This window comes from Zea mays, chromosome 1 (assembly GCF_902167145.1).
Source record: "Zea mays cultivar B73 chromosome 1, Zm-B73-REFERENCE-NAM-5.0, whole genome shotgun sequence".
NCBI classification, from domain to species: Eukaryota; Viridiplantae; Streptophyta; class Magnoliopsida; order Poales; family Poaceae; genus Zea; species Zea mays.
In genome coordinates this window covers 36,173,610-36,197,767 of record NC_050096.1, presented here as the reverse complement: position 1 = coordinate 36,197,767, position 24,158 = coordinate 36,173,610, and the positions used below count along the sequence as shown (strand labels likewise).

Genomic DNA, 24,158 nt, shown 5'->3' with positions numbered 1-24,158 from the left:
CACAAACAATTGGACTAACTAGTTTGCTCTAGTGTATAAGTTATACAGGTGTCAAAGGTTCACAACAAGCCAATTAAAAAGACCAAAGTTGGGTTCAAAATAGAGAGCTAAAGGCATCCCGAAAGGCTCCCTGGTCTGGTGCACCGGACTGTCCGGTGGCGCACCGGACAGTGTCCGGTGCACCAGGGGACCTCGCGCAGAACTCCTCAGCCTCGGGAATTTTCAGAAGCCGGCGCGCTATAAATCACCGGACTGTCCGGTGTACACCGGACAGTGTCCGGTGCTCCAAGGGGACGCGGCTCTGGAACTTGGCAGCTTCGGGTATCCGTAGCGGCTGCTCCGCTATAATTCACCGGACATGTCCGGTGTACACCGGACTGTCCGGTGCAACTACGGGGCAACGGCTACTCCGCGCCAACGGTCGCCTGCAACAGCAATAAATGCGCGCCAGAGCGTGCAGGCGTCAGGCACGCCCATGCTAGCGCACCGGACACTCTACAGTACATGTCCGGTGCGCCACCGGACATCCAGGCGGGCCCAGAAGTCAAAACTCCAACGGTCGAATCGCAACGGCTTTGGTGACGTGGCTGGCGCACCGGACATGTCCGGTGTGCACCGGACTGTCCGGTGCACCATACGACAGTCAGCTTCCACCAACGGTCATGTTTGGTGGTTGGGGCTATAAATACCCCAACCACCCCACCATTCATTGCATCCAAGTTTTCCACTTCTCAACCACTTACAAGAGCTAGGCATTCAATTCTAGACACACCAAAGAGATCAAATCCTCTCCAATTCCACACAAGGCTTTAGTGATTAGCGAGAGAGATTTGTCGTGTTCTTTTGAGCTCTTGCGTTTGATTTGCTTCTTTTCTTTCTCACATGTTCTTGTGATCAAAACTCCATTATAATCAAGGCAAGAGGCACCAATTGTGTGGTGGCCCTTGCGGGGAAGTTTTGTTCCCGGTTTTGATTTGAGAAGAGAAGCTCACTCGGTCCGAGGGACCGTTTGAGAGAGGGAAAGGGTTGAAAGAGACCCGGTCTTTGTGACCACCTCAACGGGGAGTAGGTTTGCGAGAACCGAACCTCGGTAAAACAAATCATTGTGTCACACTCCTTATTTGCTTGAGATTTGTTTTGCACCCTCTCTCGCGGACTCGTTTTTATTTCTAACGCTAACTCGGCTTGTAGTTGTGTTTATATTTGTAAATTTCAGTTTCGCCCTATTCACCCCCCTCTAGGCGACTATCAGTTTGTGCATCTGCTGTCGATAATCCAGCTTGATCCCCGGATGCATAAACCTGCAAGGCAAATTAGGCTTGGGTCTTAGGTACCCAACTCTTGTTGGGTCATATAAGGTTAGTAACAATAGCCTTAGTGACCCAAATGCAAGTTTTATCTCCTTTGCATTTTGCCCCTAATTTCCTAGCAATCACCTTCTTATCCTTTCTACAAATAGCAAAGGAAGCATTTAAAGCATGATAAATTGTAGAAGGTTCATTACTTGTTTTCCTAGGTACATGAGCATTTCTCCTAGGCACATGATGAATGACATTTTTCCTAGCCAAACTTCTATCATGCATACTAGAAGAACTTGAAGCAAACATTGCATTTGAATCATAAGCATGTGAAACAACATCATTGCAACTTCTATCATGATGAACATTCCTAGAATATCTCCTATCATGGTATAAGAAAGCATGGTTCTTTTGAATACTATTTGCCATAGGGGCCTTCCCTTTCTCCTTGGCGGAGATGGGAGCCTTATGACTTGTCAAGTTCTTGGCTTCCCTCTTGAAGCCAAGCCCATCCTTAATTGAGGGGTGTCTACCAACCGTGTAGGCATCCCTTGCAAATTTTAGTTTATCAAAATCATTTTTGCTAGTCTTAAGTTGAGCATTAAGACTAGCCACTTCATCATTTAGTTTAGAAATGCAAACTAGGTGTTCACTACAAGCATCAACATTAAAATCTTTGCACCTATTGCAAATCGTAACATATTCTTCACGAGAGGTTGATTTACTAGCTATTTCTAACTTAGCATTCAAATCATCATTAACACTTTTTAGGCTAGAGATAGATTCATGGCATGTAGATAATTCACATGAAAGCATTTCATTTCTTTTAACTTCTAAAGCAAGAGAATTTTGTGCTTCTACAAACTTATCATGTTCTTTCATACAAAAGATCCTCTTGCTTTTCTAATAATCTATTCTTATCATTCAAGGCATCAATCAACTCATTGATCTTATCAATCTTAGTTCTATCTAAGCCCTTGAACAAACTAGCGTAGTCTATTTCATCATCGCTAGATTCATCATCACTAGAAGCATAAGTAGACTTTCGAGTGTTTACCTTCTTCTCCTTTGCCATTAGGCATGTGTGATGCTCGTTGGGGAAGAAGGACGACTTGTTGAAGGCCGAGGCGGCGAGTCCTTCGTTGTCGGAGTCGGACGACGAACAATCCGAGTCCCACTCCTTGCCAAGGTGTGCCTCGCCCTTAGCCTTCTTGTAAGCCTTCTTCTTTTCCCTCTTCTTCTCTTTTTCCTGGTCACTATCATTATCGGGACAATTAGCGCTAAAATAACCAATCTTACCACATTTGAAGCATGAGCGCTTCCCCTTCGTCTTGTTCTTGTTGGGATGCTCCTTGCGGCCCTTTAGTGTTGTCTTGAATCGCTTGATGATGAGGGCCATTTCTTCTTCGTTAAGCCCGGCCGCCTCAACTTGTGCCACCTTGCTAGGTAGCGCCTCCTTGCTCCTCGTTGCTTTGAGAGCCACGGTTTGAGGCTCGTGGATTGGGCCATTCAACGCATCATCGATGTATCTTGCCTCCTTGATCATCATCCGCCCGCTTACGAATTTTCCAAGTATTTCTTCGGGCGACATCTTGGTATACCTAGGATTTTCACGAATATTGTTTACAAGATGTGGATCAAGGACAGTGAAGGACCTTAGCATTAGGCGGACGACGTCGTGATCCGTCCATCGCGTGCTTCCATAGCTTCTTATTTTGTTGACGAGGGTCTTGAGCCGGTTGTACGTTTGGGTTGGCTCCTCTCCCCTGATCATTGCGAATCTCCCAAGTTTGCCCTCCACCAACACCATCTTGGTGAGCATGGTGACATCGTTCCCCTCATGTGAGATCTTGAGGGTGTCCCAAATCTGCTTGGCGTTATCCAAGCCGCTCACTTTATGATATTCATCCATGCACAATGAGGCTAACAACACAGTAGTAGCTTGTGCATTTTTATGAATTTGTTCATTAATAAACAAAGGACTATCTGTACTATCAAATTGCATTCCATTCTCTACTATCTCCCATATACTTGGATGGAGAGAGAACAAGTGACTACGCATTTTGTGGCTCCAAAATCTGTAGTCCTCTCCATCAAAGTGAGGAGGTTTACCAAGTGGAATGGAGAGTAAATGAGCATTTGTACTTTGCGGAATACGAGAATAATCAAAAGAAAAGTTTGAATTGACCGTTTTCTTTTTCTCGTAGTCGTCGTCGTCTTTTTGGGAAGAAGAGGACTCGTCGCTGTCGTCGTAGTAGACGATCTTCTTGATCCGCCTCTTCTTCTTCCCTTCCTTCTTCTTTTGACTTGAGTCGGAGTCATTTGCTTTGTCGTCCCTTGGCTCGTTGAAGATGGTCTCCTTCTCCTTGTTGTTGACCACCATCCCCTTTCCCTTAGGATCCATCTCTTCGGGCGATTAGTCCCTTTCTTGAAGAGAACGGCTCTGATACCAATTGAGAGCACCTAGAGGGGGGTGAATAGGTGATCCTGTAAAACTTGAAACTTAATGCCACAAAACTTGATTAGGAGTTAGCACAATAAAGCCAAGTGGCTAGAGAGGAGTTCTTGCAAAACACAATAACCACAATAAAATCAACACAGATAGGCACAGTGGTTTATCCCGTGGTTCGGCCAAGTCCAACACTTGCCTACTCCACGTTGTGGCGTCCTAACGGACAAGGGTTGCACTCAACCCCTCTCAAGCGGTCCAAAGACTCACTTGAATACCACGGTGTTTTGCTTTGTTTCACTATATCCCGCTTGCGAGGAATCTCCACAACTTGGAGCCTCTCGCCCTTACACTTTAATGTTCACAAAGAAGCACGGAAGTAAGGATGGGGTGAGAAACGCACACAAGACACAAAATCAGAGCACAACCACGCACACAAGTCACAACTCGAGCTCACAACACAACCCGAAGAGTTCTCTACTCAAATGGAGCTCTAGTTGCTATCACAAAGAATCAAATGCACGGAATTGGAGTCTTGGTGCTTAGGAATGCTTAGAGAATGTTTTTTTGTACTCCTCCATGCGCCTAGGGGTCCCTTTTATAGCCCCAAGGCAGCTAGGAGCCGTTGAGAGCATTCCAGGAAGGCAATTCTTGCCTTCTGTCGCCTGGCGCACCGGACAGTCTGGTGCACCACCGGACACTGTCCGGTGCGGATTTCTTTCCTGTTTTGGCGCAGCCAACCGTTGGCATTTTGGAGCCGTTGGCGCACCGGACACTGTCCGGTGCACACCGGACAGTCCGGTGCCCCCTTCTGACCGTTGGCTTTGCCACGCGTCGCGCGCGGATTACGTGGTCGACCGTTGGCTCGACCGACTGTTGGCTCACCGGACAGTCCGGTGATTTATAGTCGTACGCCGCCGACAAAACCCGAGAGCAGCCAGTTCGCCAGAGCCAGCCTGGCGCACCGGACACTTTCCGGTGCACCACCGGACAGTCCGGTGCACCCAGACTGCGCAGAGTCTTGGCTGCTCAGCCAAGTCTTTTCCAAATTGGTCTTTTCCTGTTTCTAGCACTTAGACACAATACATTAGTCTCCAAAACAATGTACTAAGTCTTAGAAACATACATTTACTCTTGATTTGCACTTCTTAAGTCTTTGGCACAAATATTACTCAAAGCATTTGTGTGGAGCACTTAATCACCAAAATCTTATAGAAATGTCCCAAGGGTACATTTCCCTTTCAATCACGGAGAATATTTGGAAAGTGCATATTTTTCTATTCCATAAATTACATTTTTATGCACATATATACGTGCATATATGCTTGGAATTATCATAAGTGGGGAACGAACACTCCTTTCTTTTTCCCCATTTTTTGCTTTCTCAGTATCCTTAGTGTCAAACCATTTTTTTGCCTCTAAACAATTTTATTATTCTGAGAGAATCAACCAGGGAAGTGTAAGATGGCACAAAATGTTTTTTTGCAAACAAAACTTGGTGATAAAATGGCCCCACCTTGACGTACTCTTTTTATCTGTTATTTACTTTGTAGATAAGGATGGTTTAATTGTCATTCATTCAGATGAATCTCTAAATCTTTCTTGATCAGATACCGAACTTTCCAGTTTGGTAAGTATGAGAAATGTAGTATTGTATAACCTTTCTATTTACAAATTGTAATCTGATAATTTTTTAGGCAAACTGGTTGGAGGGATCTTATCAGAAGTGTAGCGGCGGACTACTCATCTCTTTGGAGAGCGGAAATAGCCTTACTTTCCAACTTGATAAGGTTTATACCCCATCTTGCTGAACCCAAATAATTGAATATGTTTCCTCTGGCACAATTCACACAGATGCATAGCTTCAGATTGATCTATATTCCACTTGCAAAATTACTTGCTGCTAAAACAACCAGGATTACCGTTTAGACTTTCAGAGATACTAAAATTGAGAAACCAGGGAAATAAAAACATTGCTGACTTTGTTAGACTATTTATAATAAAACAGGTACATTGAGCTAACAGTACAACACCCCTCCCCCTCCACCTGATTATTGATTTACCTCCATATTAGCAACTTTTTGTACGTTGCCTTTTCACAGAAACTTTGTGCTATACTCACTAAAGCAACATTCAACAAACCTTTTCATACTGTAATGGTAGACAGACATAAACGTGGATATAACTTTAGCTACCAAAGATTACCCAAATTACTCTATTGTGTTCCAATCAAGACTTCAAATACTAATATAATAATGACCAATGCATTTCGTTGCACATTTTCATAAACTATGTATGCACCTTAAAAAAGAAACATACCTGGTTTATTTATGATGTCCCTTCACACATATTTAAATACGTACACAATGTTACTTTTCTATATTCCCATCACTCAATGAGATAGACACAATGAAACTTGATTTACTTATTCCTAATATTGCAAGTTCCTTTGGCGCTTTGAACCATTGCCCATTCCTTTTCATGGGTTGCATCTTCTACCAGAGCAGGTATACCTATCTAATTTCTGAAAGTACACTCAAGTTTATTTTCCCAAATGCTCCATTGTTTACAAAAAAATCCACCATTCATGTTTTATTACAAAACATGTGTGTCTATGTATGTTGTTGTGTGCATGTTTGCACGCTTACTGACCCCATATATCTTTGTTGGCAATCTGCACTACTAATTTTTTTGTCCTACGTGCAGTTCTTTCAGTCAAACACTATTATGGACCAATTTTTACTGTACATTTGTCGAGTATTGTTTTTTCTTCACTGCAAGGAATCACATTGTACCTTCTGTTTGCTTATGTGAAAGAACTATCGGTACGGTGATCTACGAGTATCATTATATATACCATTTTTTTATATACACATTTGATTTGCCACACTTCGTTTGTACAACAAGTATCATCATATATACCATTTTTATGTACACATTTGATTTGCCACGCTTTGTTTGTACACCAAGATTTCTTCCTTTTATTACATGCCTAAACACTGCTACAGCTACAAAACACTAATGTATTCACTTGACAGCTACAAACTCAGTTTCATTGCGACTGAGAAGTTGCAGATCTTTTTCTTTTCCCTCTTTCCAACAACAGCTGCTGCCTGACACAAGAAGACATATTCAGGCTGACAGCAACGCAGGATTCTCAAGCGACATCATTTGTTAGGTTATCCACTTCTACTAATCTAGAAACAAGCTACAAAGCTTCTTATTTGATAATGTCTGCAACATTAACAGATCATATTTTATATATACAACATAATGAAATATATTTGATAGGCTTATTCTGATGCGTCGCAAAGTGCAGAGGTAAATTCGATGTACTTACATATTTAACTTCTGTATACTAATGAAGGTACATATTTGTTTATTGTTAATGCCTCGATAACAAACGGTAAAAATTGTTTTCCCAGTTCAACACCTGCAAATTCCTTGGTAGAAAAATGTTGTCCCAGTTTAAACTACCAAAGTTAGATAACAATATTTATCCTATTGATCACAGGTCGTCAAAGACAGAGATCAGCTCACCAAGCACGAACTACCATCGCCTCCAAAGAAGTAAGTATTAAAAGACATTACTTAGAAAACGAAAACAAAGTTTGCCTGTCAATTCACATCCACGACTTCTATTCCATACTAATACAATAATAATACTTACATGATAAAGCATACCCAGCTTAGCAAAGAGCTACCAGATTCTATAGGTTCCAAAAATGAAGACTGCTAGCTCACCATGAAACACATGAAAGTATAGCACCATCTATGATCCTTAGCATATCGTCCTCACACGTCCTCCTATTCTCCCTTGCACTCGTTACACAACAACAACATATTTAACACTTTCAGAGCGACTAATCTTCTCTCATTTTTATACAGGTATTCGTTTTTGCAAGCATAAGAAGAGCTCTATCACTTTTGAATATAAAAGGCTTCTGTGTACATATAAAGCAACTATTGGAGCCTTTCTAAAACTATATTGGTTTATGCAACCTCTATGAACACACTATTACATGAACTTGAAGTACGCTACTTCAATGCTACTTAATATATATTGTAATCTCATTTCGCACTACAGTTGCGGTTAGTACCAAAATTCTCGCGTAAATTTCATTAACAGCTGCTGCAAAGCAACATAATCGCACCTATAGCTGCGATTAGTGCCAAAATTCTCGCTGTAAATTTCATTAACAGCTCCTGCAAAGCAACATAATTTGTTCACTTATGATCTTGTTCTCGAATATTTATGCAGCTCAAAACGACTACTGTCTATATTTATGTACAATTTCCTTGTATTGCATCATGCTTATCAAAAGAAAATAATGCAAAGCAACATATTTTGCTTATGTCTTATCCTGTTCCCAAGTGTTTATGTGACTAAGTGTTTATGTGACTCAACAATTTTATACATGTTCATGTATACTTTCTTTACATTAAAGCATGTTAAAGGACCTAACACGCGCGCATGGGCGCGCCCAGTACACTAGTTAGAGTAATCTCAAACAAATTATCCATCCAATCTCTCATCTCATCTTGTATTTTGAACTTCACTCTACAAATGCAGTCTTACTGCCTGCTAGACACTGGTCTCAGTGACTTATGCCCTCGCTTCCAGTTTCCAAACAGAGCAGACGAACTGGTTGCATCTGCAATGCCCAGTCTTACTGCCTGCCAATGCCAAGCAACGTCAGTAACCCGACGATTGTTCTAACCATCACCAGCTATGAGAAAGGAACCGTTGACGTGGTTGGCAGGCACGAGACTGCCAGAGCTATGACTCTACTCTACATGGAGTACTCAGTACTGCACAGAGGAAGTGCCGACAGTCAAACAAACCTTGGACTCTTCCATTTTGTTGAGTCAACAAGAGCTAGCGCTGCGCTCATCTGTTTTCAGGCCAAAAAAAGAGCTCCGTATCAGTTATTTCAGTCCTAGTTTCTTGAAGGCGCGGTGAACCAGATCAAGCCATGCTGCGTACATGCTTCCTCTTCCTCATCACGCTTGGCCGCCTCGTGGCCGCCCTGAACGAGACGGCGCTGTTCACCTTCAACGGCTTCTCCGGCGCGAACCTCTCCCTCGACGGCATGGCCACAGTCACGCCGGACGGCCTACTCATGCTCACCAACGGCACCACCGCGCTGAAGGGGCACGCCTTCCACCCGACTCCGCTGCGCTTCCACGGCGCGAACGGGCGCACCGTGGCGTCCTTCTCCACGGCCTTCGTGTTCGGCATCATCGGGCAGTACCCCGACGTGAGCAGCCAGGGCATGGCCTTCGTCGTGTCCGCGAGCAGGGACTTCTCCACGGCGCTGCCGGGCCACTTCCTGGGCCTGGTCAACGCCGCCGACAACGGCAACGCCGGCAACCACCTCCTGGCCGTCGAGCTCGACACCGTCCTCAACGCGGAGTTTCGGGACATCGACGACAACCACGTCGGGGTCGACGTCAACAGCCTCACCTCGGTGCGAGCGGCCTCCGCCGGCTACTACGACGACCAGACCGGCTCGTTCAGGAACCTGAGCCTGATCAGCCGCAAGGCCATGCAGGTGTGGGTGGAGTACGACGGCCGGGCCATGGAGCTCGACGTGACCATGGCTCCTGTCGAGATGCCCAAGCCGAAGAAACCCCTCCTGTCCGCCGTCGTCAACCTCTCGGAGGTGGTCACGGACCCCGCGTACGTTGGCTTCTCCTCGGCGACGGGGATAATCTTCTCGCACCACTACGTGCTGGGCTGGAGCTTCAAGTTGAACGGCGGCGAGGCCCCGGCGCTGAACGTGTCGATGCTACCAGCTCTGCCGCGCACGACGACCGGCAACAAGACACGACTAAAGGTCCTCGAGGTCGTTCTGCCAATCGCGTCCGTGGTGTTCGCTCTCGCACTGGCCACGGCGGTCGTCGCCGCCGCCAAACGGCGAGCCAAGTTCGCCGAGCTGCGCGAGGACTGGGAGGCCGGCTTCGGGTCGCATCGCTTTGCGTACAAGGACCTGTTCTACGCGACGGGCGGCTTCAAGGACAGGAACTTGCTCGGGAGAGGAGGGTTCGGGAGGGTGTACATGGGCGTGCTCCCGAAATCCAAGGCGCGGGTTGCGGTCAAGCGGGTTTCGCATGAATCCAGACAGGGGATAAAGGAGTTTGTCGCGGAGATCGTGAGCCTTGGCCGCCTCCGCCATCGGAGCGTCGTGCAGCTGCTCGGCTACTGCCGGCGGAGAGGTGAGCTCCTCTTGGTCTACGACTACATGCCGAACGGCAGCCTCGACAGGTATCTGCACGACCACGACAAACCCGCCTTGGATTGGGACCAAAGGTTCAAGATAATCAAAGACGTAGCGTCAGGCCTGCTGTATCTCCACGAAGACTGGGAGAAGGTCGTCGTCCACCGGGACATCAAGGCCAGGCCAGCAATGTGCTCCTCGACGCGGAGATGAGTGGCCGGCTGGGCGACTTCGGGCTCTCAAGGATGTACGACCATGGCACGGATCCGAGCACCACCCATGTGGTCGGCACGATCGGGTACCTAGCCCCGGAGCTCGGGCACAGAGCCAAGGCGGCACCAGCCACTGACGTGTTCGCGTTCGGCGTGTTCCTTCTCGAGGTCACGTGCGGGAGGCCGCCCGTCGGGGAGGACGACGCTCAAGGGAGCCAGGCCGTGCTTGTAGACTGGGTGCTTCACCACTGGCGCAACGGCTCCATCACGGAAGCAGCTGATCCGAGGCTCGGAAATGACTATGCAGACGGCGAGGTCCAGCTGGTGCTCAAGCTTGGCCTGCACTGCTCGCATCCTCTGGCGGTCTGGCCAGCGCGAGGCCTAGCATGCGGCGGGTTGTCCAGTGCCTTGACAGCGACGTGATCTCCCCGGAGAACAATGAGGTGATGCACGTGAATTTCAGCTATGGTGTGTCGGCTCTGATGAAGGACCAAGAGCATGCGCTGGATGCCGTGGCGTGTGAGTTGTCTTCAGCGTCAAGCGCTGGTATTATGTCTAGCACTATGTCGGAAGGAAGATAACGGCATATGTAAGGTTGTGTTTCTGTACTTCTGTGGCTAAGTATAAAATGTCCCACATCTTTTGTTGTTGTGTTATATGAGAGCTTGAATTCCCATAACTAATCTGATAAACAAAATTGTGAGTGACAATAAACTGAAATTGTCACCTAATATGCATGGTAAACTAGGCATATTATATGAAATATTTACGTCAAAATCCTGTGGAATTTGAGTGAGTAGCCGACAAATGTTTTGCTGGCTGCTTATTTAAAAAATATAAAAAAAAACTGCTTACATTACACGTCTGAGAATGAGTCAAAAAAGGATGCCCGGCCGGCAAAGTAACGAGGCAATAGTGGATACTGTAGCTTTCCTGAGATGACATGAGACGTTAAGTTTGGCAGTGTACACATTCAAACGAACAACCTTTCCAGGAAGGAACATGCATGCGACAGACAACTTGGTGAATGTTAATGTCATTACTTTGTTGTAATTGACTCGGAAGAAGACCTCCGAAAAGCAATGTTAACCGTTCAGTTCAACAAAAAAAAATTACTCCACATATTATAGACTAGTGCCGCAATCGGTCTGAGAATAGACTATTGCCTCCCCAGAGACCAGAGTAACAAATGTTCGAGAAGTCTGCCCGGCTCACGCTTATCGCCACGGCAGCCATGGTTAGCGTCAGGCCCATCTCCATCCTTCTACTCTTTCTCCTCCGCAAAATCGAGCTGGTTTCATCTGCCAGCGCCGAGCAGTTCGCGTACGAAGGTTTCACTGGCGCAAATCTCACACTTGACGGCGCTGCCGCCGTCACTCCAAGCGGCCTGCTTGCTCTAACCAACGACAAGCACACCAAAGGCCACGCGTTCTTTCCGGCTCCTCTCCGCTTCTTCCATGGGCCAGCGAGCAGCGCCGCCCTCCGGTCATTCTCAGCCACTTTCGTGTTCGCCATCGTCTCCGAGCACGCCCAGCTGAGCGACCACGGCCTCGCCTTCGTGCTCGCGCCCAGCAGCAACCTCTCGGACGCCACGGGAGCGCAGTACCTGGGGCTCCTCAACATCAGCGACAACGGCAAGCCCAGCAACCACATCCTCGCCGTCGAGCTCGACACCGTCCTCAGCCCTGAGTTCCGTGACATAGACAGCAACCACGTCGGCATCGACGTGAACAGTCTCCAGTCCGTGGAATCCCACACTGCCGGCTACTACGAAGACGGCACTGGCAAGTTTCTGAATCTGACGCTGATGAGCCGCAGGGCCATGCAGCTGTGGGTGGACTACGGCGGCCAGGCCATGGAGCTCAACGTCACCTTGTCTCCTCTGGACGTTGAGAAGCCCAGGGACCCTCTGCTGTCGACCACCATCAACCTTTCAAAGATAGTGAACAGTACAGCATACATCGGGTTCTCGTCGGCGACAGGTCTCTCCATAGCGTACCATTACGTACTTGGCTGGAGCTTCAGTTTGAATGGAGCTGCACCTGCCCTCAACTCGTCTAACCTACCTGCGCTGCCAAGACTACCTCACCAGAAGCGCTCCCTATCTGAAACTTTGGTGATAGTGCTGCCGTTTGCCACGGCTGGTTTCATCATCGCATTGATCATTGCTGTGTTCATGGTTATGCGAAGATGGTCGAGGTATGCTGAGCTCCATGAAGATTGGGAGGTCGAGTTTGGGCCGCACCGGTTCTCTTACAAGGATCTCTTCCATGCTACTAAAGGGTTTGGGAGCAGACAATTGCTTGGGATAGGAGGATTTGGAAGAGTGTACAGAGGGGTCCTTCTGGAATCTAACTTGGAGATTGCAGTGAAGAGGGTGTCGCATGATTCTAAGCAAGGAATGAAAGAGTTCATCGCGGAAATTGTTAGCATGGGGAGGCTTCGACACAAGAACCTGGTGCAGCTACTTGGATATTGCCGTCGCAAAGGCGAACTTCTGTTGGTCTATGACTACATGCCAAATGGTAGCCTCGATAAGCATTTGTATGACCAGAGCAGACCTGTTCTAAGTTGGAACACACGGTTCCACATCGTCAAGGGCATCGCATCTGGTCTGTTTTGGTTGTTCACCGAGACATCAAGGCAAGCAATGTTCTTCTTGACGGTGAGATGAATGGATGTTTAGGTGACTTTGGCCTTGCAAAGATGTACAGCCATGGTACCAACCCAAGGACCACAAATGTCGTTGGCACCATGGGGTATCTCTCCCCTGAGCTGCTCCGCACAGGGAAAGCATCAACAGGAAGCGATGTTTTTGCATTTGGGATGTTTCTATTGGAGGTGACCTGTGGACGAAGGCCACTAGAGCATGACCAGGTCGTGCTGCTAGACTGGGTGTTCGAGCACTGGAACAAAGGAGCGATTCTTGATGTAGTGGATGCACGGTTGAGTGGTCAGTACAGTGCAGAAGAGGCGAGCTTGGTTCTGAAGCTGGGGCTCCTATGCTTGCAGCCAATGCCTAATGCACGGCCTGGCATGCGGCAAGTATTGCAGTACCTCGATGGTGCACTGACAGTCCCGGAGATGGCAATAATGAACCTGGACTATGGCACCATGATGTTTCTGCAAAGCGAGGGCTTCGACTCATATGCCATGTTGGATGCGTCATCACTTGCGACAAGCATTGGTCCTGGATCTGACCTCTCAGGAGGACGATGATGCTAACTTGATTTCCTGTCGGTTCAGTCTTGGCCAGTAGTGTATCCAGTTTTTTTATCAGTAGCTTAACTTGGACCGGAAAATGTAAACCTGTCCACTGCTTAGCTTTGTATTACTCATTTACTCCCATAAACTCAAATATAAATATGCACACGTGATTTGTTATGAAACAAAATATGTAATCTTGGTGGAACTAGAGCTAATGGTAGCAGTGCAACAAAAATACAATTGTGTTATCTGCATCCAAACAAAATCTATTTGGGATGAAAATTGCAGCAGAAGAAAACAACTTATATCGCATGTTCGACAGAAACAGCAAGATTGCCAGTTTGCCACCCAATACTAGTATCAGGTTATGCATGTGGGGAGAACAATGTTTGCAACACTACCCATGAATAGTATCTATCAAAGGCAACAGTATACATACAAGCAGGGTGATTGTGATGCACATTGCGCATTGGATTTTTGCTTATTGATTTATCTCCTTGCTCTTTTGCTCAATCATATAAGCCTTCTTCATTTCTTCCAGGATTGCATCATTTGTGCTGCCAAGGCATACAAAGCACATTGGTGAATATCCACATGAATAGGATGTGTTTCTCATGCCAATATTAGCTTTACTGAACAAATGCAATATGCAACTTCTTGAAAGAGAGTAAAAGTGAACATCTTCCAAGCTACAGTGATATGTCCCAAACTGAGAAAACAAAGAACCACAACCAAAAGGGGGAAGACCCAGGCCAGAGACTCCCACATAAGTAGGATCTAGGGAAGGGATAATTGATAAACCGAGGCAACCATCACCCTACAAAATGCGGAGAGGCCGCTTCGAACCCGCGACCTAGTGACTCGGTGAAACACAGCTCTCACCACAGCACCAGGCCAGCCCTTTAAAACACTTCAACCAAAGGAAAGAAAATCATTAACATGGTCAATAACTTGTTGTCATCACATGAAGACACTCACATTCTGGTCATGACAAATAGCAGCACAGTCATTTTTTATTTCCCGTACAAATTGATCAGTATTAAATTATACTAGGGTCATCAAATAGCAAATACAGCATTTATATTGACAGGGGAGTCAGGTAAATTGTCAACCATCAACATTGTCCAATGTTTTACACCATTACCCATGAGACCATGCTGTCACGAGCAACAATATCTGGTTACTCCTGGTCCTGGAATGCTTGACAGGAATGTACACTGAACTTAACTATCAAAATACATCATGTGTAGATATTAGAGAAAGGATTAACCCTATAGCCTCGTGCTTACTGAGTACTGATAAGATAAAAATTGTAGTAACATGTACAAATCACTTAAACCATATAGCCTGGTGCTTACTCCTTACTGATAAGATAAAATTATAGTAACATGTACTAATCACCTAGCACGGTTTCCAAAGTCAAATGAACCTCCAGAAATGCATCTTACGAATAGCTATTGAAACATGTTACTGTTCGTAACAAAAAAAAATAGAAATGAAAAGAGGAAAAACCTGAAAGTGTGTGGACTGGGTGGGTGGGGATGAGGGGGTGAACATGGTGGATGTCTTCTAATTTACATATTTATCTCCTTAATGCAATGATACACACATCTCCTATTATTCTACAAACAAAAATAAAATATATATGTGAAAAACTGAATAGTGATGCTACATACAAATGGCAACAACTAATATGCAATCATGTCTTATGTGCAAGCGTGCAAGCGAGATACATTGTCCGTTAGATTATGATCCAACCATATATCACATTTAACACTTAAACTCTTCCACCATCAGCTTGTGTAGATTTATAGAAAAACCCCTAACAAACCATGATTATGTCTACAGTTGGATCATGATCTAACGGACCATGAACCTCGCTTGAACGCTTGCACATAAGGTCTGATTGCATATTAGTTGTTACCCATACAAACAGACTGTAGATACTAAATGTGAGTGCAATTTTATCATACACAACAAAATTCAAACAAATAACAGATATGCCCCCTGGATGCATATTCTAACATAAACATAGTGAACTTACAAGACTGGAATGTAATGAACACTTACTATTGATGAAGGCACTCATTCAACTCTTTTGCTTGTTTGCGGCATTGCCATACCACAGAAAATGTTCTTCCCCGTGCACACTCAGCATATTTTGAACAATAGAAATCACATTCCTGAAGAGCCTTTTGTTTCATTTTGCTCCGCAAAGCTGAAAAGTGAAACAAATAATGAGCAGAATTAACTCTTGGAAATAGATACAAATACAACAATCTTTAATGGTTTTCCTGGGCACAATCTAAAAATCATTCATAACTAATGCTAAAGAGGATCTCCAACAGGGACATGCCAGTAGACTACTTGCCGTTTTGTTAGTTTGCTTACATGGTAAAGAGAGGGAATTTGCTACCACTCAGCAGGTATATGGGTCTTAGCTACTAAACAGTAGCTAGCCTGATGGTTTCAGCGCAAATTCCAGATCACGAAATGATGATGTGGGTCAAGGATAAATACAATAAGAATTACTGGATGCTTGGTAGATATAGTGCATGTAGCCCCTCTGTACAAAAAAGAGTACAATTCTCGCTTTTGATGACTCAGATAGTTTTAAATCTGACCAAATCTATAGCAAAAAAATACCAATATTTATGGTACCAAATAAGTATCATTGGAGTAATCATGGAATATATTTACATAGTAAACCTACTTGGAGACATAAATTTTGATACTATTTTCTTATAAACTTAGTCAAAGTTACAAAAAACTTGACTTAGTTCAAACCTAGAGTTGCATTTATTCTGGGATGGATGGAGTAAATTAGAGAAGTTTTATACTCCATAGATGACATGGATTAACACTATGGAACGGTTTCTAATGGAGATGTCCTAAACAACGATAATCGGTTGAAGAAAGAACTGTCTGTGGAAGAAACCTTCTGTCCATGATGAACAGTAATCCATTAATCCAACCATTTGTTCTTTGTGAGATTCAACATCAATTAACGGCTCACTGGGAGAAAATCAATAGTTAGTTCACTCTAGCAGACATGGGAAATATTATGTACACTTGTGTGAGAAAGCATTCTGATAGCCATTCCGTTACAGTAAAACAATGCACTAATATTCAGGTGTAACGAGCTGGTAGATAAAGGTTATAACGGCCTATGCAGATGGGTACCCTACTACCAAAAAAAAGGTTCAATCTGTTGTACTAGATGGTAAATAGACTATAAATCGATAACTAACATGAGTTAACAACACCGGATCGACGGAAGTTAATGCGAACGACCTTTCGTCGTGCAAATACCAACCTCCACATAATCAGGTGAAGCAAAGCGGCCAACATAAGACGAAGAACCAACGGATTTAACCTTGTAGCCAATTTATCAATCTAGCAGAGAGAATTAATAGGAGCTCCGCACGCTCCAGGACGCCGAGACCAACAAATGAAAAAATGCTATGAAGCACGGATGGGGGATGGTGCGGGAGTCACCTTCCTCGACCTTCTTCTTGACGTGATTCTCCCGGGCCTCCTGGAGGTACCCCATGTCGCAGGCTCCCGGACTAGATGACGCTGAATTGGATTCGGGGAGAGAGAGAGACCGAACAGTTGGGGGGTTAAACCCTAGCGCCCTTGGGAACGAACGCTGACATTGACGGCGAGGTTTTCTCTCCCCTCTCCTGCTCCTAGTCCTAGTGGGTGAACTGGTGAAGTGCTTTTGCACGTGGATTAGTTGCTGAAGTTGGGCTGTTGAGTCGTCCGTCGGTGGCCCACGCGCTAGATAGGGCCACTTCGGTTCGGTTGATCGAAATGTCCGGAACGTTTGGGCCAGGCAAGACCAAAAGTACGTCGGGTATATTTGGGCCAGACCTATACGTCGGACGTCCGATTTGGGCTTTTTTTCTTAATTAAAAAGAACGGTTGGATTAGTCGTGTGGTGAATTGGTCATGGGATATTGGGATGAATGAAGGTCTGAACTATAAACGCGTTACGCATCACTGTCATGGTGGGGACCAACGGTGGTCTCAAATTTCGAGATTGCTCATAGCTCCACTCCAATCAGACGAGATCCTTGGAAGGATTCCCACGGTTGGGCGATGAGGACAACTCCACCAACACCAGCAACGATCGAGTCATCACGAACTAGTCCTGGCAGGTACGGCTAACCAACGGGCGAATACAGAATACTGCTGCTGAGCTCGACGTTCTTGGCACCAGCCTGTCCTAAACAAATTAAAGAACGCAGGACGGCGAATCGGCAATGGCATCTTAGAGGAACGGAACGCGTAGGCACACTTGTGGTACACTCATCGGGAATTTAGGTGAAAAAAGGGTGTTTCTTGCTGCGTGATTACATTTGACTGTCACGGTAACTTCGTCCAGATGTGTGTGTTTTTTTGAAAAGGGGAAATGGATCCAGGTGGAAGAAAGAAAGATGGGCTGCCAAACGGTACACGTTGGAGGAAAGAGCTCTTGCGAAACAGATCTCTCGACAAAGGGGACAAAAGCTGGCTGCTGCTCACTCCGTGTATCATGATTACCGAGGAGATTTCTAGAGTTCCAAGCCAGAAAAATTGTACCGTCTTTATTGCACATCGTTTCTTTTAAGTATTTTACCTGTCTCAGCGGGTTGAACACAGAGTTTGTTACATAACGGCCTTTTAGCTGTCTTTAGAAGAAGAAAAAAAATGTGGATACAAAATTACACCTATACGTCCACTTCTATAGTTGCAAAATTACAGTTCATTCAACCATAACCGACAATCGGTTTACCGATTCAGCATCGAAGAATATGCACGTTTTTTTTTTATTTACTTCCATGGTAAGTGTTAGACTACCCGTCTAGGGTTTGTGTTATTCCCTGTGTAATGACCGTTATACCCCTGTGTAATGGGCCTTGGCCCAGTTACTCTCTCTATTTAATATCACTCCCAACCCCTGATTAGGGTATGGGTTCCTATTCTAACATGGTATCTTCAGTCTAGGTTAGGTCTCTGTTTTTCCTCCCAGCCGCCGGTCCCCTGCCCTGGCGCCGTGCGCCCCTCTGCCCCTGCGCGCCCGTCGCCGGCCTCCCTCTTCCCCGACGCGCCTCCCGTCGCCCCTCCCCTGCGTGCTCGTCGCGCCCAGGGCCCCTGCCCCTGCGCGTCCGCCGCCGCCGGACCCGACCCCGGACGCCGCCGCCGGTCTTCCTCCCCTGCGCGCTCGTCGCGCCCAGGGCCTCTGCCCCCGCGCGTCCGCCGCCGCCGGCCTTCCCCCTGGGACCGGCGCCCGTCGTCCCACCTCGACCAGGCACCAGGCCCGCAGGGAGCGGCGCCCGACGTCCCTGCGCCTCCTCGACCAGGCGCCTGGCCAGGCTGCGCCCCTACCCCTGCGTCCCCGCCGACATGGACGCCAGCACCACTGCCGCCACCGGCACCATCGCCCCCGCTGCGACCGGCAGCGAGCCCGCCCATGGAGGGGCCCCTTACATCACCGGCCTCGGACCGCTCCACGCCTCCTCCCCGCTGCCCCTGCATCGCACCTCCCCGCCGGGCTTCCCCGCCTTCGCTTCACCCACCTGGAGTCATCGTGTTGCACCCTCCACCATCCCCACCACCGACCCCCCGCTCGTCAGCACCCTCGCCTCGATCCAGGCCGCTGTGACAGCCTCGCGGGAGCGCGAGCGCGCTGCCTCCCTCGCCCTGGAGCGTGAGCGTGCCCTGGGCGCTGCTCTGACCACCCAGATGGCCACCAAGCAGCGTCTCCTCGGCCACCCGACTCTCGCCGATGCGGAGCCCCCAGAGGACCCCCACGCCTCTGACCTCGACGCCGACCTCATCGCTGCTCTCCACGCCCAAGCAGCCGGCCTGCACAACATCTGGGCCCTCGTGTCCGTGGTGTTGGATCCGGCGTCTCCCCACTACTCCCGTTGGCGAGGACAGGTCCTTCTCACACTGCGGCGGTTCGTCCTCGACGACCACGTCCTCATCGACCACGACACTCCATCGCCTCGCTCCTGGTGCCTCATGGACAGTGTTGTCCTCTCGTGGCTCCACGGCACCATCACCGTCGAGCTGCAGGACATCATCCGCGACCAGGCGGACACTGCGCGCCAGGCGTGGCTCGCTCTCGAGGACCAGTTCCTCGGGAATCGAGATGCTCGGGCACTCCACCTCGACGCCCAGTTCCACCTGTTCTCTCAGGGGGACCTCTCCGTGGGCGAATACTACCGCCAGATGAAGGGCCTGGCTGACTCTCTCTGCGATCTCGGCGAGCCCGTTGCCGATCGCACCCTGGTGCTGAACCTCTTGCGTGGCCTCAGCCCCCGCTACGGCCACCTGAAGGCTCTCATCAAGAGGAGCGTGCCCTTCCCCACCTTCCACGCCGTGCGGAACGAGCTTCTCCTCGAGGAGCTTACCATGGCGAATGAGGCACCCACTCCTGCCTCGGCCCTCTACAGCACTCCTACCAGCGGTCCGCCGCCTTCAGGGGGCCAGGCCACCCGCCCTCCGTCGACCGGGGCTCCCACCCGCCCACCACCTGCCGTCCCGGCGGCCCCTTGAAAGGGAAATAGGCTTTAAACCTTTTCCTAAATGATTTTGGTGATTGAATGTCCAACACAAACAATTGGACTAATTAGTTTGCTCTAGATTACATGTTCTACAGGTGCCAAAGATTCAACATAAAACCAATAAAAAGAACAAGACAAGAGTCAAAATAAAGGAGCAAAGGGGCAACCGAAGGCACCCCTGGTCTGGCGCACCGGACTGTCCGGTGTGCCACCGGACAGTGAACAGTACCTGTCCGGTGCACCAGGAAACGCAGACTCAAACTCGCCACTTTCGGGAAAGTCCAGGGCCGGCGCGCTATAATTCACCGGACTGTCCGGTGCTCCAACGGAACGCGGCCTCAGGAACTCGGCAGCCTCGGGATTTCACAAAGACTGCTCAGCTAAAATTCACCGGACTGTCCGGTGTGCACCGGACTGTCCGGTGTGCCAGCGGAGCAACGGTCATCTGCGCCCAACGGTCGACTCTGACAGTAAACAGTGCAGAACAGTACACGCGGCAGAAGTCAGAGCAGAGGATCAGAGAGGCACCGGACTGTCCGGTGTGCACCGGACTGTCCGGTGCCACATGAGGACAAAGCCTCCAACGGTCGACCAGCTCCAACCCCAACGGATAGGATGACGTGGCTGGGGCACCGGACATGTCCGGTGTGCACCGGACTGTCCGGTGCGCCCATCGACCAGCAGCTTCTCCAACGGCTACAAAATTGGATGGTGGCTATAAATACCACCCCAACCGGCCACTTCAAGGTGTGGGAGTCCAAGCAACATTCCAAGTCATCTAGTTGACATACTCAAGCCCTCCCAACCACCTATACTCATTGATCCATCCTATACACAAGATTTAGTCCACTACAACCAACACAAGTGCCACAAAAGAGAGAGCAAGCAATTGAGAGCTACTCAATTGAGTTTAGCCCTAGCGCCTTGTGAGATTCATTGAGAGATAGTGTGTGCTACATCTTTGTGTTCATTTGCGCGTGGAGTTTTTGACTCCCATTCGAACTTCCTCCAAAGTGTTGGAGACTTGTAAAAGCTAGCAAGAGACACCAAAGATTGTGGTGGTCCTTGTGGGATCAAGAGTGATCCTTGAGAAGAAGAAGAGCTCGCCGATCCTTGTGTGATCGGGAGAGAGGGAAAGGGTTGAAAAAGACCCGTCCTTAAGTGGACTCCTCAACGGGGACTAGGCCTTCGAGGGCCGAACCTCGGTAAAACAAATCACCCGTGTTCATTGTGCTTTTGCTTGTGATTTGTTTGCTTTCCCTTACTCTAAGTTCTCTTGCACTATTCTTTGCTCATATCATTTGGTGTCGCTTCAAGTTAAAATCTCATTTAAGTGAAGCAACACTCCGCAAGAAAAGAACTTGAGTTAGTGCTCTTTTTCATCTAAGCTTTCTTGCTTTGTTATCATAGAATTATTAGTTGTATTGATTCATCTCTTCCGCATTATTTAAAAGCTATACTCCTTACTAGCAAGAACTTAGTCTTTATACTCCGATAGGTGTTCATCTTGTTCTAACCACTAATCAAAGGATCTAGTTGGGGGATAAAGTTTTAATTTTCAGGTTTCGCCTATCCACCCCCCCCCTCTAGGCGACTTTCAATTGGTATCAAAGCTAGGCACTTCATCTTGAGTCTAACAACTCGAAGTGATGGCTCGTAGAAGATCCCAAAAGAACAAGAAGACCCAGGAGAACCCAACTCGGAAGGAGGTAACTCTTGAGATTTTATTTGATGATTGTTCTAACTATGATTCATGGTCATCTAGTGTGATAAATGCTTTTAGAATCATAGATCCTCGATTAGAGCAAATTATAGACAAGAGTATTTTTCCCTCTAATTTCAATGGAAAATTAATTCCGAGGAGGATCAAAGATGTTATCGCTTAAACTATCTAGCTTTTGACATCTTAACTAATTCTCTTAGCAAAGAAGATTATCATGCCTTCATATCAAACTATAATGAATCCGTCCATGATGCGCATGATATTTGGACTAGAATTAAAATCAAGTTTGATGAGTCCAAACATAATAGTTCATTTGATGCCTCTACTTCCTTTAGTATTTGTGATACTAACCCTTGCAAGGAAGAAGAAGAGAATGAACGATGGAGACCAAACGATGAACCCACCTCTCCAAAAGGTTTGTCTTCCCATTTCGATTCCCACATGTGTTGTGTGGCTAATGAAAATGATAGCGGAAGCACAAATGAGGATGAGGAGGAAGAAAGAAGCTTTGTGCATCTCTACGCTCGCCTAAGCCAAGAAGATAAGGCGGTCATGCTCAAACTTCTAGAAAGAGCGAGAGAACAAAGCGAAGCTCGTCAAAGGCTAGAAGATATTCTCTCCATAAAGATGCAACACTTTGACGAGTTGACTAAAGAACATGAGGAGCTAAAGTGCTCTCATGTTGATTTGGTCCAAAGGTATGAAACTATTTCAATTGAGCAAGATAACGCTTTACATTGTATCGCTCAATTAGTAAATAGGAATACCTTGCTCAAGGACCAAGTAGAAAAGCTAAAAGTTGAAAATCTAGCTTTTCAAGATAAATATGATATGCTTCTATGTTCTCATGAAAATCTTATGGATAATCATATCATATTAAACATTACTCATGAGGTTGTGATAGAGAACTTAAAATCCCAACAACCTCATTCGTGCACATGTATTCAAATTGATACTATATTACCATGTGCTAATGCTTGTTGTTCGTCGACAAGCAAATCTTCTTTTGAGCTAGAACTTGCAGGAACAAATGATGATACATATCAAAAGCTCAAGGAAGAAAATGAGAGGCTAAAAATGAGCTTGACACAACTAAAAGGGAAGTGCATTGCTCAACCTTCTCAAGATAACCGTAATCACATGGTGAAGAAGCTTGAGACGGGAACAACTGTGGCATGCACTACATCCCTTGAAGAAAATGTCAAGGATTTGAGGATTGCCAAGAGGAAGAAGCAAAAGAAGAAATTCAACACCTCCTCCAAAAACCTCAACCACGCCTCCACAAAAGGTAACATCCAAGGTAATGATCAAGCCACACTTCACATTAAGAGGTGTAGTGAATGCTTTAAAGAGGGGCACTTGATTAGGTCGTGTCCCTACATTAAAAATGGCTTGATTATTAACAAGGATGATAGACTTTGTTTTAAATGCTCCAAGAAGGGACACTTGCTTAGATCTTGTCCCCATTTAAAACAAAGAGGCATAGGGTTAGAAAAGAAAATTTTTACTAACCATGTAGCAAGCAATAAACAAGGAAAGAAGAAATCTTCAAAATTTGGAAAACGCCTATGCTACACATGCCGAAAGAAGGGACATCAATGCAAAGATTGTCCCATTGGTAAAAATCTCACTCCTAACTTGTCATTTGATTCATATATAACTAGGCAACCCAAGATTGCAACTTGTGCTAGAAAGGTAACAAGTTTACCAAGCGCTAGCACAAAGAACACTTGGGTTCCTAGATCCTTGTTTACTAACCTTAACGGACCCATCAAGCGATGGGTACCAAAATGTGCTTGACAAGATTTGTAGGAGAAGGAGATGGTATGAACCTTTGGGGTGCTTGAGGGAGTTAATTCAATTCTTATCAACTCAAGCTATCAATCTTCAAATGATCTACATATTCAAGATTGACCCAAGGTTACTTCAGTTTATTATATTCAAAACTCATATCATCTCGGGAAGATATTAATGTTGTAGGAAATAAAGAATCATCATGTGCGGAATATCAAAGCCTACAACATGGAGGAAAGTCAAGGGATGGTAACATTTATATTCTTAAGTGCAATTATCTTAATTTTGTCATGTGCCTTGTGTAGAAAGCACTTAAGGATGTTTTTAAAATTAGGTCATCTTTCTTTGAAGAAATTCCTCTCATATGGTAGATTGTGTATTTATCAATTCTATATTATGACAATCTACATGCTCTAAATTGTTGCAATTTTTCATGGCATGATTATTATTGCCATGTTCTAGATATAGAGAGATATTTCATGTTCTTAAAAGAATAAGGTGTCATGTAAGGAATTCAAATACTTAGGACACTTATAAAAGGAAAAATTCTCTCTATAGCTAGAAAATTGAGACAAATGTTTTTATCTAAGTAATTTAAGTAGTCTCACTTGTAGAGAATAAGTTTCTCTATGGAAATGCGTAATCCATCATGACAAGGAAAATCAATCCAATAATTTATGTTGTATATTGCTTAAAT

General features: G+C 46.2%; 2 protein-coding genes and 1 pseudogene across 2 annotated transcripts; 2 read left to right on the top strand and 1 right to left on the bottom strand.

The window, feature by feature from the left end:
• Window positions 1-8,727: 8,727 nt before the first annotated feature.
• LOC100382219 (uncharacterized) lies at window positions 8,728-10,835 on the top strand. Its single transcript, NM_001174976.1, has one exon. It carries the CDS (start codon window positions 8,841-8,843, stop codon window positions 10,179-10,181), a length of 1,341 nt encoding a protein of 446 aa, NP_001168447.1. The 5' UTR covers window positions 8,728-8,840; the 3' UTR covers window positions 10,182-10,835.
• A 509-nt stretch (window positions 10,836-11,344) lies between these two features.
• On the top strand, window positions 11,345-13,595 carry LOC109943070 (L-type lectin-domain containing receptor kinase SIT2-like; annotated as a pseudogene).
• A 65-nt stretch (window positions 13,596-13,660) lies between these two features.
• LOC100277152 (uncharacterized) lies at window positions 13,661-17,107 on the bottom strand. The gene is made up of 3 exons (NM_001150802.2): window positions 16,886-17,107; window positions 15,458-15,605; window positions 13,661-13,944 (listed from the first exon to the last, which is right to left on the bottom strand). The coding sequence occupies exons 1-3, from the start codon at window positions 16,938-16,940 to the stop codon at window positions 13,869-13,871; spliced, it is 279 nt and encodes a 92-aa protein (NP_001144274.1). The 5' UTR covers window positions 16,941-17,107; the 3' UTR covers window positions 13,661-13,868.
• Window positions 17,108-24,158: the final 7,051 nt, after the last annotated feature.

Coding starts and splice junctions, on each gene's coding strand:
- LOC100277152 (NM_001150802.2), bottom strand. CDS start 16,940: ATGGGGTACCTCCAGGAGGCCCGGGAGAATCACGTCAAGAAGAAGGTC. Junction 15,606..16,885: donor CAAGAAGAAGGTCGAGGAAG/GTGACTCCCGCA, acceptor TTCACTTTTCAG/CTTTGCGGAGCAAAATGAAA. Junction 13,945..15,457: donor AATGAGTGCCTTCATCAATA/GTAAGTGTTCAT, acceptor ATGCCTTGGCAG/CACAAATGATGCAATCCTGG.
- LOC100382219 (NM_001174976.1), top strand. CDS start 8,841: ATGGCCACAGTCACGCCGGACGGCCTACTCATGCTCACCAACGGCACC.